The sequence below is a fragment of the Populus nigra genome, chromosome 17, assembly GCF_951802175.1.
Source record: "Populus nigra chromosome 17, ddPopNigr1.1, whole genome shotgun sequence".
Lineage (NCBI taxonomy): Eukaryota > Viridiplantae > Streptophyta > Magnoliopsida > Malpighiales > Salicaceae > Populus > Populus nigra.
The window spans coordinates 1,896,055-1,908,248 of NC_084868.1; the positions used below are offsets into that span (position 1 = coordinate 1,896,055).

Genomic DNA, 12,194 nt, shown 5'->3' on the forward strand with positions numbered 1-12,194 from the left:
CAGCATGGTGCAGCCTTCGCACTGTTCACTAAAGTGAACAGTGCGAATTTTGTTTTCTTCAAAAAAGCAGCGAACAGTGCGAGTGAAATATAATTCACTCGCACTGTACATGAACAATTTATTTATTTATTTATTTTTCAAAAAGCCAGTTAACATTTTTTTTAAAAAAAAACTAGTGCAGTTAATTAATTTCACTCGCACTGTTCACGTGAATGTAAACAGTAATTTTTAAAAAAAAAAATTAGTTTAAGATGAATTAAATTTATTTGTACTGTAATTTCAATTTTATTCCTGGTAATATTTTACCTAATTTTATTGCACGCTCAAATAATTATGGAAACTGTAGTTCTTGTCGAATGAATTTTGTATGTAATGGAATTGTAGATAGTTTAATGGAACAATAAATTTTTTTATATAAAGTATGATTTATTTCATAATGTAATAACAATAGTTAAATCTACAATATTTAAATTAAAAACCATAAATATTAATATATATTTTTTAAAATTATTTTATAACCTCAATTTCAAAAGCATTCTTAACCAAACACATTAAACTACTTTTTGTTCAACCTCAATTTCAACCACAGTTTTAACCAAACATATATTTTTTCAAACCAACCTCAACTAAAAGTACTTTTTATAAAACAATTTATTTTCAAACCACAACCATAACAATTACCGCAATACCAAACATACTCTTAACCACCTGGATTCGACTTCTCAGTTATGCTGTAATATTGTAGTTTTGTATTTGAATAGCCCTTCGTGGACTCATAGAAATATGGTGGCTGTAACATTATTATTATTATTATTATTATTATTATTATTATTATTATTGCTAAACGTAATGGTGTTTGAAGTTGGGAATCCTAAGTATAATCCAAGAGCCAAAATTATTTATCTCAATAGCATATAGCATCGTCCTTTTCTGCTACTGTTTCTTTAATTTTATTTGTGTAGCAGCAGGCCTAGCAAATTAGTGAACGATGACTTCACATTCACTACAAGTACTCAAATTGAAGAATTAACTATTCCAAAAAATGCCACAATATATATATATATATATGATGAACTGGAAGCGTCATATATAGCCTAGGTTTGGACCACACCAAAGCATTTTATGTGCGTGCAGTAGTAGTTTTTTAAATTTCTAGGTAGGTTTTTTTAAAAAAATCCATCATCAATTATAAGAATACGTACAAATTAACAATAATATTCTTTTTATAAATATTCATATACAAAAATCGTTATTAAATAGAAAATTATTTCTCAAAGTTGACCAATAAAGCTTCAGAATGAATATTTTATTCAAACATTTAATAGCTTATTATTTTATTCATGTAGGTCACATCTCATATTAACTTCTCTTTCAAATTGGGAGCAGCTATCATGTTACTATCCATGTGTGAATGCATCTCATAAACAAGTGGAAATCAGCTAAATGCCATTTGATTTGATATAAAAGTAGAAGATGCTGCTATGATAATGAAACATGAATTCACATTGCTTGACCTAACCTTATAAAAGTATCAAAGAAATTAAGAAACACGAAGAGATCGACTAACAAAAATATCTATTACAGAGAATTAAGGGCTTTTTGCTGCAGCATTAATGGAGGCCTCCGCATATGGACAAGTTTCACCAGCAGTTCCTTCATGGCTAAACAAAGGAGACAATGCATGGCAAATGATAGCATCAATTCTGGTTGCCACCCAGAGCATGCCAGGGCTTGTCATACTCTATGCCAGCATAGTCAAGAAGAAATGGGCTGTAAACTCTGCCTTCATGGCCCTTTACGCCTTCGCTGCTGTCCTCATTTGCTGGGTGCTTTTATGCTACCGAATGGCCTTCGGCGATGAACTCCTCCCCTTCTGGGGCAAGGGTGCTCCAGCTTTAGGCCAAAAGTATCTAATAGCCCAAGCCAGGATCCCTGAAAGCACGCATACACATGAAGATGGAACAAGGGAAACTGTTGCGCCTTTGTATCCAATGGCCACACTTGTGTACTTCCAATTTACTTTTGCTGCTATTACCCTCATTTTGCTTGCTGGTTCTGTTCTCGGCCGCATGAATATTAAAGCTTGGATGGCTTTTGTCCCTCTATGGCTCATATTCTCCTACACTGTTGGTGCTTTTAGTCTATGGGGCGGTGGATTTCTTTATCATTGGGGTGTCATTGATTACTCCGGCGGCTATGTTATTCACCTCTCCTCTGGAATTGCAGGGCTGACAGCAGCTTATTGGGTATTTTAAATCATTCCCTTTCCTAAATAAAAAAACAAATTGGAGTTTATTTCACTCTTGCAGCCATGATGCTAACCTGTTGAAAGTGACACAGGTCGGACCGAGGCTAAAAACTGACAGGGAGAGATTTCCTCCTAACAATGTGTTGCTGATGCTTGCGGGTGCTGGCCTATTGTGGATGGGCTGGTCAGGATTCAATGGCGGTGCACCCTATGCAGCAAATATCGATGCTTCGATGGCGATGTTGAACACTAATGTATGTGCAGCAACAAGTCTGCTTGTATGGACATCTCTGGATGTTGTATACTTTGGGAAGCCATCGGTGATAGGAGCTGTCCAGGGCATGATGACAGGACTAGTTTGCATCACTCCAGGAGCAGGTTGGTGCTTTTTTTGGGTCTGTATCACAGCGATGTTAGCTTTACTTTACTTATTAAATCTATGAATGGTGTTAATGCAGGACTGGTTCAATCTTGGGCGGCTATAGTGATGGGAATACTTTCTGGTAGCATTCCGTGGGTGTCTATGATGATACTGCACAAGAAATTTGCCCTGCTTCAAAAGGTATCGTCACTTTCCAATTTTGTTGCTTCTCCTAGAAATGCACATGTCTAACGAAATTCTAATCTATTCTTGCATCTTTTCCCACCTCCAATCTAACGAGAATCTTGGGGTTTCGCCCTAACTAGGATGAGACTTAAGGAAAGAGGGGAAAATTGCAGGTAACATATGCTAGGTAGTTCCCCAACAGAACTCAAGAGTATACCATCAAGCCATTGAACTTTGTCATGATTTTTTCCTCAATGGATTAACAAACTTAAATGGAGATGATAATTCTTCAACTCTTATATGGGTGGATGATGACTTCATGACCAAGTCCTCATCTTGGGCCAAAATATTCTCTTAGAACTTGCAGCATGTTCATTACCAAGTCTTCATTTAATACTTCTTCTATCCTTGTTCTTTGCCAATATAATCCCATTTATCATTCTTATGATTTCACCATCTAATCATATCTGTAAACCTTGAAATTAAGTGATGAATGACTATAACAACACTGTGCCATCCTTCCAAGTATTCGCTTGATTTCCCATCCACCTATTTTGGATCTTATTATTCATCCTGAACAATCTGCCTTATCAGGCAGAGTCCTACAACATAATGAAAAGCATTAATTGCAGTCAGATGAGAACATAGCTTTGAATAGAACTATAATTGAAAAACAAACAGATAACGTTATCAGAGTCCTGTTTTTTATGTTTGATTGCCAAGGTAACAAGGATAATCATGGACTATTTACCGATTAGTATATAGCAAAGTCCATAAATAAACTTTTTTCAATTGTGTGGTAAATTTTACAGGTGGATGATACACTAGGTGTCTTTCACACACATGCAGTAGCTGGGCTCTTGGGTGGACTTCTAACTGGTCTTTTAGCAGAGCCAGAACTCTGTGACCTTATACTGCAAGTGAATACAAGAGGTGCATTTTATGGTGGAAATGGCGGGGTGCAATTCTTGAAGCAAATGGTTGCAGCCCTTTTTGTTATAGGTTGGAACATAGTGTCAACAACGCTAATCCTTCTGTTTATAAGGTTGTTTATACCACTGAGAATGCCGGAGGAGCAACTTGCAATCGGAGATGATGCAGTTCATGGAGAGGAAGCTTATGCTTTATGGGGTGATGGAGAAAAATATGATCCGTCTAAGCACGGTAGGATTACCTCCTTGTTTGGAGAGGAAACAACACAGTCTCCGTATGTCAATGGCGCAAGAGGTGTAACCATAAATTTGTAAGCTAGATGCCTGCATACACCAGCATACTTGGAGCATTTGATTTCTTTGTATATATTAGTCCATAGTCTGATTTGTACGTAGAATTTTGATGTTTCTAAATTGTGTTGCCTATTTCTAGAGTTGCATAGCAGCTTAATTAATGTGAGTAAGAGGACAATAACAGCTGAACGAGGATGATTTACAGAGAGAAAATTATTTTTCTCAGTTATTATTATTTAGTTTATGAAATTAATAATTTTATTTTTATTTCTAGTTTGTTTAAGATTTTTATTGATTGTACTTTATTTTTAGACTTTCTGGTTTGTTTAGGTTGGCTTTTTAGCTTATTTAAGAAGTTATAAACTTTTTAGAGAAGTGGATTAATCGGAGTTATTTATTCAATAATTAAAATAAAAATTAGAATTTTATATAACAATGCTATTCAGTTTCAATTTTGTTTTTCTAACTTATTGTTTTTTTTATTTTTTATGTTTCCATTTATGTTAGTTGGTATAATAGTCTAATGATCCCTTTCATTATTTGTTTATTAAGTGTTGCTAAGTAACCATGGTTGAAAGAGGTCATGGAATAAGATTTCTTTGTGTGGGAGGGGATGAGTAGGTTCCCTCCACGAAAGAGATGTCCATGAAATAATATGATATTTTTCTTAGTTAATTTTATGTTTTTTTTATTTTTGTTTTTGTATTATGTATTATAAAGTTTTTCTAGTTTTTTTTTATTTAAAGAAAATAGTTTTCCTGCAAACCCTTGGAAAAAATTTACAAAATTAATGAGGAAAAAATTTACTAAGCAAGTGAAATGAATATTTAACTCGAGAGGTGATGATAGATGGGAGAAATTAAAATATATGTGTTTAGAGAATAAGAAAATAATTTTAAAAAATGATAAGGAAAATGAAGATAAAAGTTAAGAAGAGAACTACATGAAAAGGTGTTGGTGCAAACCACGATTAAAAATTGATAATGTTACCGTGAAACGATAATAAGTCTGTAGATGAAATAAATAATCAAAAAAATGATCTCGTCTACACCACCAATTGGATCTAATATAAAGTCAAAATTAAATAGGATCAAAAAAGAAGTTAATAGGCTAAGTTTAGAGGTTCGGATTAAAAAGGTTCAAATCTGTCACACTAGACTTTTGGATGCTAATTCATCTGGATGAGAGAGTACGACATGTTGAAAGTTGGGCTTGGAATCAAATTTGGGTTGTAATTCCAATATTATCCAGTTTAACAATATCAAGTATAATTCTCAATTTGATCATTGGATCATACTGAACTTTTATGTAGAGCCTCCTAACATATTGTTATACCTCATGTTAGACTTTTAAGGAAATTAGAGTTTGACAAGGCCTTATAAAATTGTCGAAAGTTTGACTAAAATACAGGAAAATGAAACATGTGCAAAGTAAAGTGGTAAAAAAGACTTTAGCCAAAAACCCATCCCACCATCCTCTTTATATTCTGGCATGGGCTCTTGGAAAAGAGGAAAAGGAAGAAAAAAAAGAGTATGAAATTAGATCCTATACAAAATTATGATTTAACACAAAATCTAGATTGGTTACAATTTCAAGCTCATTTTATCACCATGTAAGGAGTTCTAGACTTGATTATACAAGCTTAAATGAATACGAATGGAATTGATGCTTGATTTTATGAATTTGAGTTAGGATTATTGAATGAAATTTGGAAAAAAGTGAGATTGTTATATTGTTGTGATTGGGATGGAATAGAATAATAATGTTTTGGATGGATGAGCAATTGAAGAAGAAAATTAGGTGTTCTTCTATGGGTTAAAGGGAAACTTAGGATTATTAGATGTAGTATTGATAATACGAATACTTGAGAATTATTTATATTGTGCTTGAGTTATGTTTTGATGTTGAAAAGGTATAGGTATAGTTAAAATTTATGTGAAAGGGTAATTATTTTGCAGTACCCTCTAGGTGTTTGATGAAATGAGTGCAAGTGATTGGAGATGAATTTAAATTGGATTTTTGGTATGTTGGGTGAGAATAAAGAAATTATGTATGATTACAAATTAAGCACCTTAGACATTATGAATATAAACTAACATGGTGAAATCATATTAATTCAGGAGAGATAGTAGGAGTAGGATCTTATGCAGGTGAAACAGGATTATCTTGAGTAGAAGGTACGTGTTCTTTACTACACTTCAATTTTAAAATTATTTTAATGTTTAATTTCCATATTTCTGGTTATTGGATGTGTTATCATTATTGTAAAAGAAGGAATAAAGTAGATGATAATGATATAAATTATTGATAATTGAAAAAGTTTGTTGGATTTATTGGCATCTGTGAAAGGATAGCCGAATTGTTGACAATGAGAAAGATTATCAGATTTATTGAAAATCATGGAAGGATTGCCAGATTGATGACAATTAGAAGGATTGTCGGATTTATTGGCATTCGTGAGGGAATTACTAGATTGTTGACAATTAGAAGGATTATCGGATTTATTAACATCTATGAGGGGATAGCTGAATTGTTGACAATCAGAAGGATTGTCGGATTTATCAGCATCCACGAGGGAATTGCTGGATTGTTGATCATCGGAAGAATTGTTGGATTTATTAGTATTCGTGTGAGGATTGTAAACTAGCAGTAATAGATGTCATAAAGTTTAACTTAGTTGATCAGGTCGTGGGTGTCACAAAATCAACTAAGTCAACTCTCATTTAGTTTGATACGAAACTCGGCTCAAACTAGGTCTTAGATTGGCGATCACCAAGTTGACTTGCTGGGTAGGTCAACCCGGGTTTAATAACATTGCTTCCAAAGAAGTTGCCAACATGAAATATAGAACTGAGACAAAAAAAATCATCATATTAACATTAAGATTAGGGTTCCAAAACTGAATTATAGCGTGGAGAATGACACCTAATGGTAGATTACTTATTTGAGAGTGTAGTATTTTTGTAAATTTTTATATTTTTCAAAAACATGTTTGTCTTGAAAAGGCATTAAATTAATATTATTTTTAATATTTTTCATGATTTTGATATATTAATGTCAAAAAATATATTTTAATATATTTTTAATAGTAAAAATTTTAAAAAAAATACTATGCATCACTACTAAACATGCACTTAAGACAGGGCTCTCCTAGTCCATCGAAATTAGCCTACGCATGTACTCATGCATACATACATACGTATATGTATGTACAACAAGATTCCAAAAAAAAATTGTCAAACATATTTTCACACCATGTCGACCTGCTAACCTCTCACCAATGACAATTACATCTAAGTTTCATGTGCAAATTTTTCCACATGCAAACCCCAGCATCTCCGGTGCATCAGGAAAAACATGGTTATTAGAGCCCACATCATCGTTGACTCCACATGTCTTCGTTTACATTGCCTTGATCTGAGATTCTCCCACAATGTTAAAGATTCTGTTCATGACCAATGTGAGCATCCAATACTACAACAGCATGGGAGTTTCCCATGATTGGGCGAGCACCATTCTTCTTCCAGTTTCCGGCCCATCTAAACATGTCTTCCCTGACTTGGTGGTGTAAATGAACGTTGTTGATCTCTCGCCGGATGGACCAAGACGGCAGGAAGACAGGAAGAGTTCCCATCAAATAATCTCTTAATGGCTCTGGCTGGGGGTGTTATTTTTTGGAGGAAATTCGTTTACCGCCGGATTCCTCCCTTGCAGTTCTCATCACGCATCAGTGCAGCCACCAGTATCCTTGTCTGGACCTGCTGGGATGTCCACTTTTTCAAAAAGCCGTCTGTGATTGGAGCCATTCAAGGAATGATAACAGGGTTGGTGCGCAAAACTCGAGCTGCAGGGGAGGACCCTTCCGATTAAAAATCTAAATTGATCAAACCTTCATCTATACTAGCTCACTCTTCATTGCCAATTTCCTTCCACATGTCTTGTTCAGGGCTGGGCAGCACTGGTAATGGGTATAACATCTGGAACCATACCCTAGTACACCATGATGCGTCTGAGCAAGAAGCTGCCACTGCTGCAGAAAGTTGATACCCTTGGTGAAGAAACCTATGCTCTAGTTGGACAAAGACGGCGGAGAATCTTCAAATAATAGTGGCAACCTTGATGGTGTTGAGCTCCAGCGTCCCCGGGTTTAATTTGAGAAAGGAAGCAGTACCCAAAATATCAGTTGTCACGGACAAATATTAAACCATGAAATAGAAATTCGAGTTTGTAAGAATCTTCAAAAATTGATGGATCTTCAAGCAACTGTAAGTCCTTTAAGTTCTAAAGTTTCTAAGCCGAGAAACAAAAAAAACAAAAACAAAAAGCTTATAATTAAGTAGCAAAATCAAGGATACAATGTTTACTAAATGTAAAATATTATATATCACACATTTCGGGAGACTGGAATAATCAAGGAGGTTGTTGTAAACTACTCAAGCCTTTCCCAATCCTGAGTAATTCTTGTTGAAGATGGGATTGAGGATGGGGGACTTGAGCTTCCCGATCCAGAGTCGAAGGTCTCCCACTCAGTTGTCACTGACACATTGCCACTATTGCCCAATGGCTTGGGATTTCTTGCCTTCAGGTTGTCTAATATCTCATGGAAATTCTGGACACGACGAACCTGTTGAAGGGAGCTATTAGTTGATGCAACAGCATTTAGGACAAATGCAAACCTCAATTGTAAATCTAAAAAGCTAGTTAAAGAGAACGATATATACACACACACACACACACACACACACACACTAACGCATAAAGGTTAGATCACTGTGTTTCATGGTCTTAAAGGAGGGAGGGGCCAGGACATGCAAAATAATTTATAAAAGAGAATGCATGCGGTCCAAAGAAGTAGAGAACAAGCATGCATTGATACGTTACAAGGCCTACTGCAATTATGACATTACTCACATCAGAGAATGTGGTAAATCAGAAAAATCAAGAAAGTTTCAGAGACTTTTGGAAGAGAAGCTGCCGTGAACTAGAGGGATGGATTTTTTTAGTAAGAAAGAGGTTGTTTTAGGCCCAGAAACAGTTCTATACATGCTTCCATCCCACAAATCCCTGCACCACAAGGTCCTTTATGTAGTCAGTACGAAGACTTAGAAGCCCTATTTACTTTACCAGAGCAAGAGTTCAACATTATTGTCTCTAGCACGCTAATCCATAGCCAGCACTACTTTCCTCCATTATTCATCAACTTTATTGGCATGGGCAACTTAACATTTTAAAACCACCAATGCTCTTGAAAATGTAACCCAGCATGCAAAACATATGGATTTACAACTCAAATGACAGGGAGCATTTTAATGTAACACAAGGATCGCAAACCCATAAACTTGATAGTGATTAGCAATTCAACGTGTAAACAGAAAAGAAAAGAGAAAAGAAAAGAAAGAATAGGTTTGACCCTCCACCCCAACCCCCACCCCAACAACTGCCCTGTTTTTTTTTCTAACACAGTCTGTTTTTCCTTCTTTTTTTTTATGTTCTCTGCCTCTCTCTATCTATATACCACCTCTACTTCCACTCTTTGTTTCTTCAAATCGAATAATGACAAATGGAGATATATTGAACAGAGAAAAGAAATTATCTGGGTTCAGGTTTTTCTCTAAGCATTAAGCTATATATAATTCAATTTTATTGAGCTATTAGAACTAATTTGGCACTAATTTGTTTCTCTTTCTAGCAAGCACGATTTTTTAACAAATCATTATTTAATCGGAGTTTTGAGAAGCTTGCACGCGTCTTTAATTCTGAATTCTTTGGAATCATTATGTTTACTACTGATTTCTTTAACCAATATTTGTTTTCTTTACTAATTTTAATGTTCATAGTAAAATTTATATTGATCACAAACAACAGACATGACAAAATCAAGCATCTTATTATTAAAATAAAGTAATTGGTTGGGAAAGAAAACTCAATCTATATGAGACCGATGTATTCCAACTCCTACATTTTAATCATAACTTGCACAAATTTTGAAGTTAATTTCACATCTACATTTTGTTTATGACCATTTCATGCACATCTATCCTCACGTAAAATCACAGAATTCTACAACTGGAGTTCACAAACTGAGATTATAGACCTTCAGGCGACACATAAAAATGAGTTTCTAAGAACATTGAATCTTGAGTTTATCAGATAGAAAATCTTCCATCTTCAATATAGCATGCACATGCTACACTCAGGAGCACTTATTAGTTAAAACTCAAACAAAGCACGATTCATCTATTCGACAATGCGACAAGCAGATATAGAGAAAATCAAGTTCAACAACACAAACACAAACCTCAGCCTTTCGCTGCACCCGTGCTTCCCCTTCCGCCTCAATAGCATCCAATTTCAGCAACTGCCTCATGAGCAACTCCGAAAAAACACCAAATTCATCCTCCGAAACCCTAGTCCCGCCACTCACAGCCACTTCCAAAGCACCCACCTAAAAATCCAAAACACACAAAAATCACCACAACAATTAACAATAACAATAACAATAAAAAATCACAACACATGCACAACTAACAATAACTCACTCTTTCCGCAAGCTTATCAATCTCCTTCCTCGTTTCTTCAATAGCTCGAAAGGCCTTCGACATCTCCTTATCGTTTCCCTTCACCTCCTCCACATTTTCCTGCATTGTCGCCGTTGATGTGTCCTCGACTTCCTTCATCTCCTTCCTCACCACGTCCTCCAAAACCAAAATCTTGGAGTTATCCCTCACGCCTGCCTCCTGCAAATTCTCTCCGTCCTCCTTTTCGTTTCCTCTGAACAAAATCCTCTGCTTTTCCGATTCCAAACCGGTTTGCTGTTCGATTACCTTTTTAACATGCCCTAATTAAAAGGAAATTTATTTAATTATCACTCCAAAATCTTCTAAATTAAAGCATTTTAATGGAGAAAATAAATATTAATAAAAATAAAAATGGAGAAAAATAGGAGAAATTACCGAAAGTTGAATGAGCAGGGACATGGAGTTCGAGGTGGGAGGGACCGTGAGAGACGTTGATTTTGATCAATTTATGATTAAACTGTCTCCCTCCGTGATTAATTTCTTCATTTTTTGAACTCATTGAATTAATTATAAAAAATTAATTAAGCAGGAAAGGACGGAGGCCTTTTTTTTTTCTCAATTCTGGGGGAAGAGAAACGGTTGGTCGGTTTCAATGGATGGAGACTCCGTCCGAAGAGATTTTTTTATATAAAAATAAATAAATATTGTTGCATTCGAGATATATATTTAGTACATATACTTTTGATTTTTTCAGATAGGTACCTACTGCACCTTATTTTAATACCCAAAATATTCTAATACTAGCTATTTAACGCACGCTCTGCCACGGGTTGTAAAGTTTTTTTTGAAAAATATATTGAATATACAGCTATTCTGATGAGTTGTTAATATAAAAATATAAATAAAAAAATCTGTGTAAATATCTAATTAAATAAATTGATAATCATCTTTATAAATAAACAATAATTAAAAGAAAAATTAAAAAAAATTAAAAAATAAATATAGATCAAGAAATTTAATAACACGAAATGAAAAATTTATTTGATTATATTTACTGAACTTGTTTATTTACATCAACAAAAGATAATAAAAATAAAAACATAAATGAAACCGGTTAAATAAACCTATGCTCTAAAAAAGATTATGCAAGGCCGAACATACTGAGAACATTATTTAAAAATAAGTATTTTTTATTTTGAAAAATAATGTTCATTTGTATAAAACAAGAAAAATATTTAGATGAATTAGAATAATATCTTCAAAAATTGAATACAAAAAAAAATAATTTAAAAAAATATATATATTAAAAATTACTAAAAAAACATGTGATATAAGCCATAACACCGAGATAAACACATAGAAAAAAAATTGAAAATAATAATAAAAAATCAATATTTTTTTTAAGAAACCTAATGTATAATGATAATACCATAAAATAAAATGAGAAAAAAATCAAACAAAATTAACTTTTTAAATTCATGATTCAGGTTATTAGATCGACAACACTACAAATAAAAAAAAATTATGAAACTCAATCCCCAACAAATCAAATGTCAAATTATGAAATCGGGAAAAAAAACAATTATACAAAAGGATCTAAAAACATATAATGAAAAGAATGAGGGTGAAAATCAAAATAAAAAGGAAATTAGAAG

General features: G+C 34.0%; 2 protein-coding genes across 2 annotated transcripts; one reads left to right on the top strand and one right to left on the bottom strand.

The window, feature by feature from the left end:
* The first annotated feature begins 1,504 nt into the window (after window positions 1-1,504).
* On the top strand, window positions 1,505-4,288 carry LOC133677068 (ammonium transporter 2-like). Its single transcript, XM_062098907.1, has 4 exons — window positions 1,505-2,246; window positions 2,341-2,626; window positions 2,707-2,810; window positions 3,608-4,288. The coding sequence occupies exons 1-4, from the start codon at window positions 1,614-1,616 to the stop codon at window positions 4,040-4,042; spliced, it is 1,458 nt and encodes a 485-aa protein (XP_061954891.1). The 5' UTR covers window positions 1,505-1,613; the 3' UTR covers window positions 4,043-4,288.
* A 4,047-nt stretch (window positions 4,289-8,335) lies between these two features.
* Window positions 8,336-11,212, bottom strand: LOC133676826 (BAG family molecular chaperone regulator 4-like). The gene is made up of 4 exons (XM_062098584.1): window positions 10,975-11,212; window positions 10,561-10,859; window positions 10,320-10,466; window positions 8,336-8,645 (listed from the first exon to the last, which is right to left on the bottom strand). Exons 1-4 carry the CDS (start codon window positions 11,096-11,098, stop codon window positions 8,451-8,453), a joined length of 765 nt encoding a protein of 254 aa, XP_061954568.1. The 5' UTR covers window positions 11,099-11,212; the 3' UTR covers window positions 8,336-8,450.
* Window positions 11,213-12,194: the final 982 nt, after the last annotated feature.

Excerpts from the sequence above, each read along its gene's own strand:
- LOC133677068 (XM_062098907.1), top strand. The coding sequence starts at position 1,614 with ATGGAGGCCTCCGCATATGGACAAGTTTCACCAGCAGTTCCTTCATGG. Across the intron at positions 2,247-2,340 it reads GGCTGACAGCAGCTTATTGG|GTCGGACCGAGGCTAAAAAC; the intron begins GTATTTTAAATC and ends AAAGTGACACAG. Across the intron at positions 2,811-3,607 it reads AATTTGCCCTGCTTCAAAAG|GTGGATGATACACTAGGTGT; the intron begins GTATCGTCACTT and ends TAAATTTTACAG.
- LOC133676826 (XM_062098584.1), bottom strand. The coding sequence starts at position 11,098 with ATGAGTTCAAAAAATGAAGAAATTAATCACGGAGGGAGACAGTTTAAT. Across the intron at positions 10,860-10,974 it reads CCCTGCTCATTCAACTTTCG|GGCATGTTAAAAAGGTAATC; the intron begins GTAATTTCTCCT and ends CCTTTTAATTAG. Across the intron at positions 10,467-10,560 it reads TTGATAAGCTTGCGGAAAGA|GTGGGTGCTTTGGAAGTGGC; the intron begins GTGAGTTATTGT and ends TTGGATTTTTAG.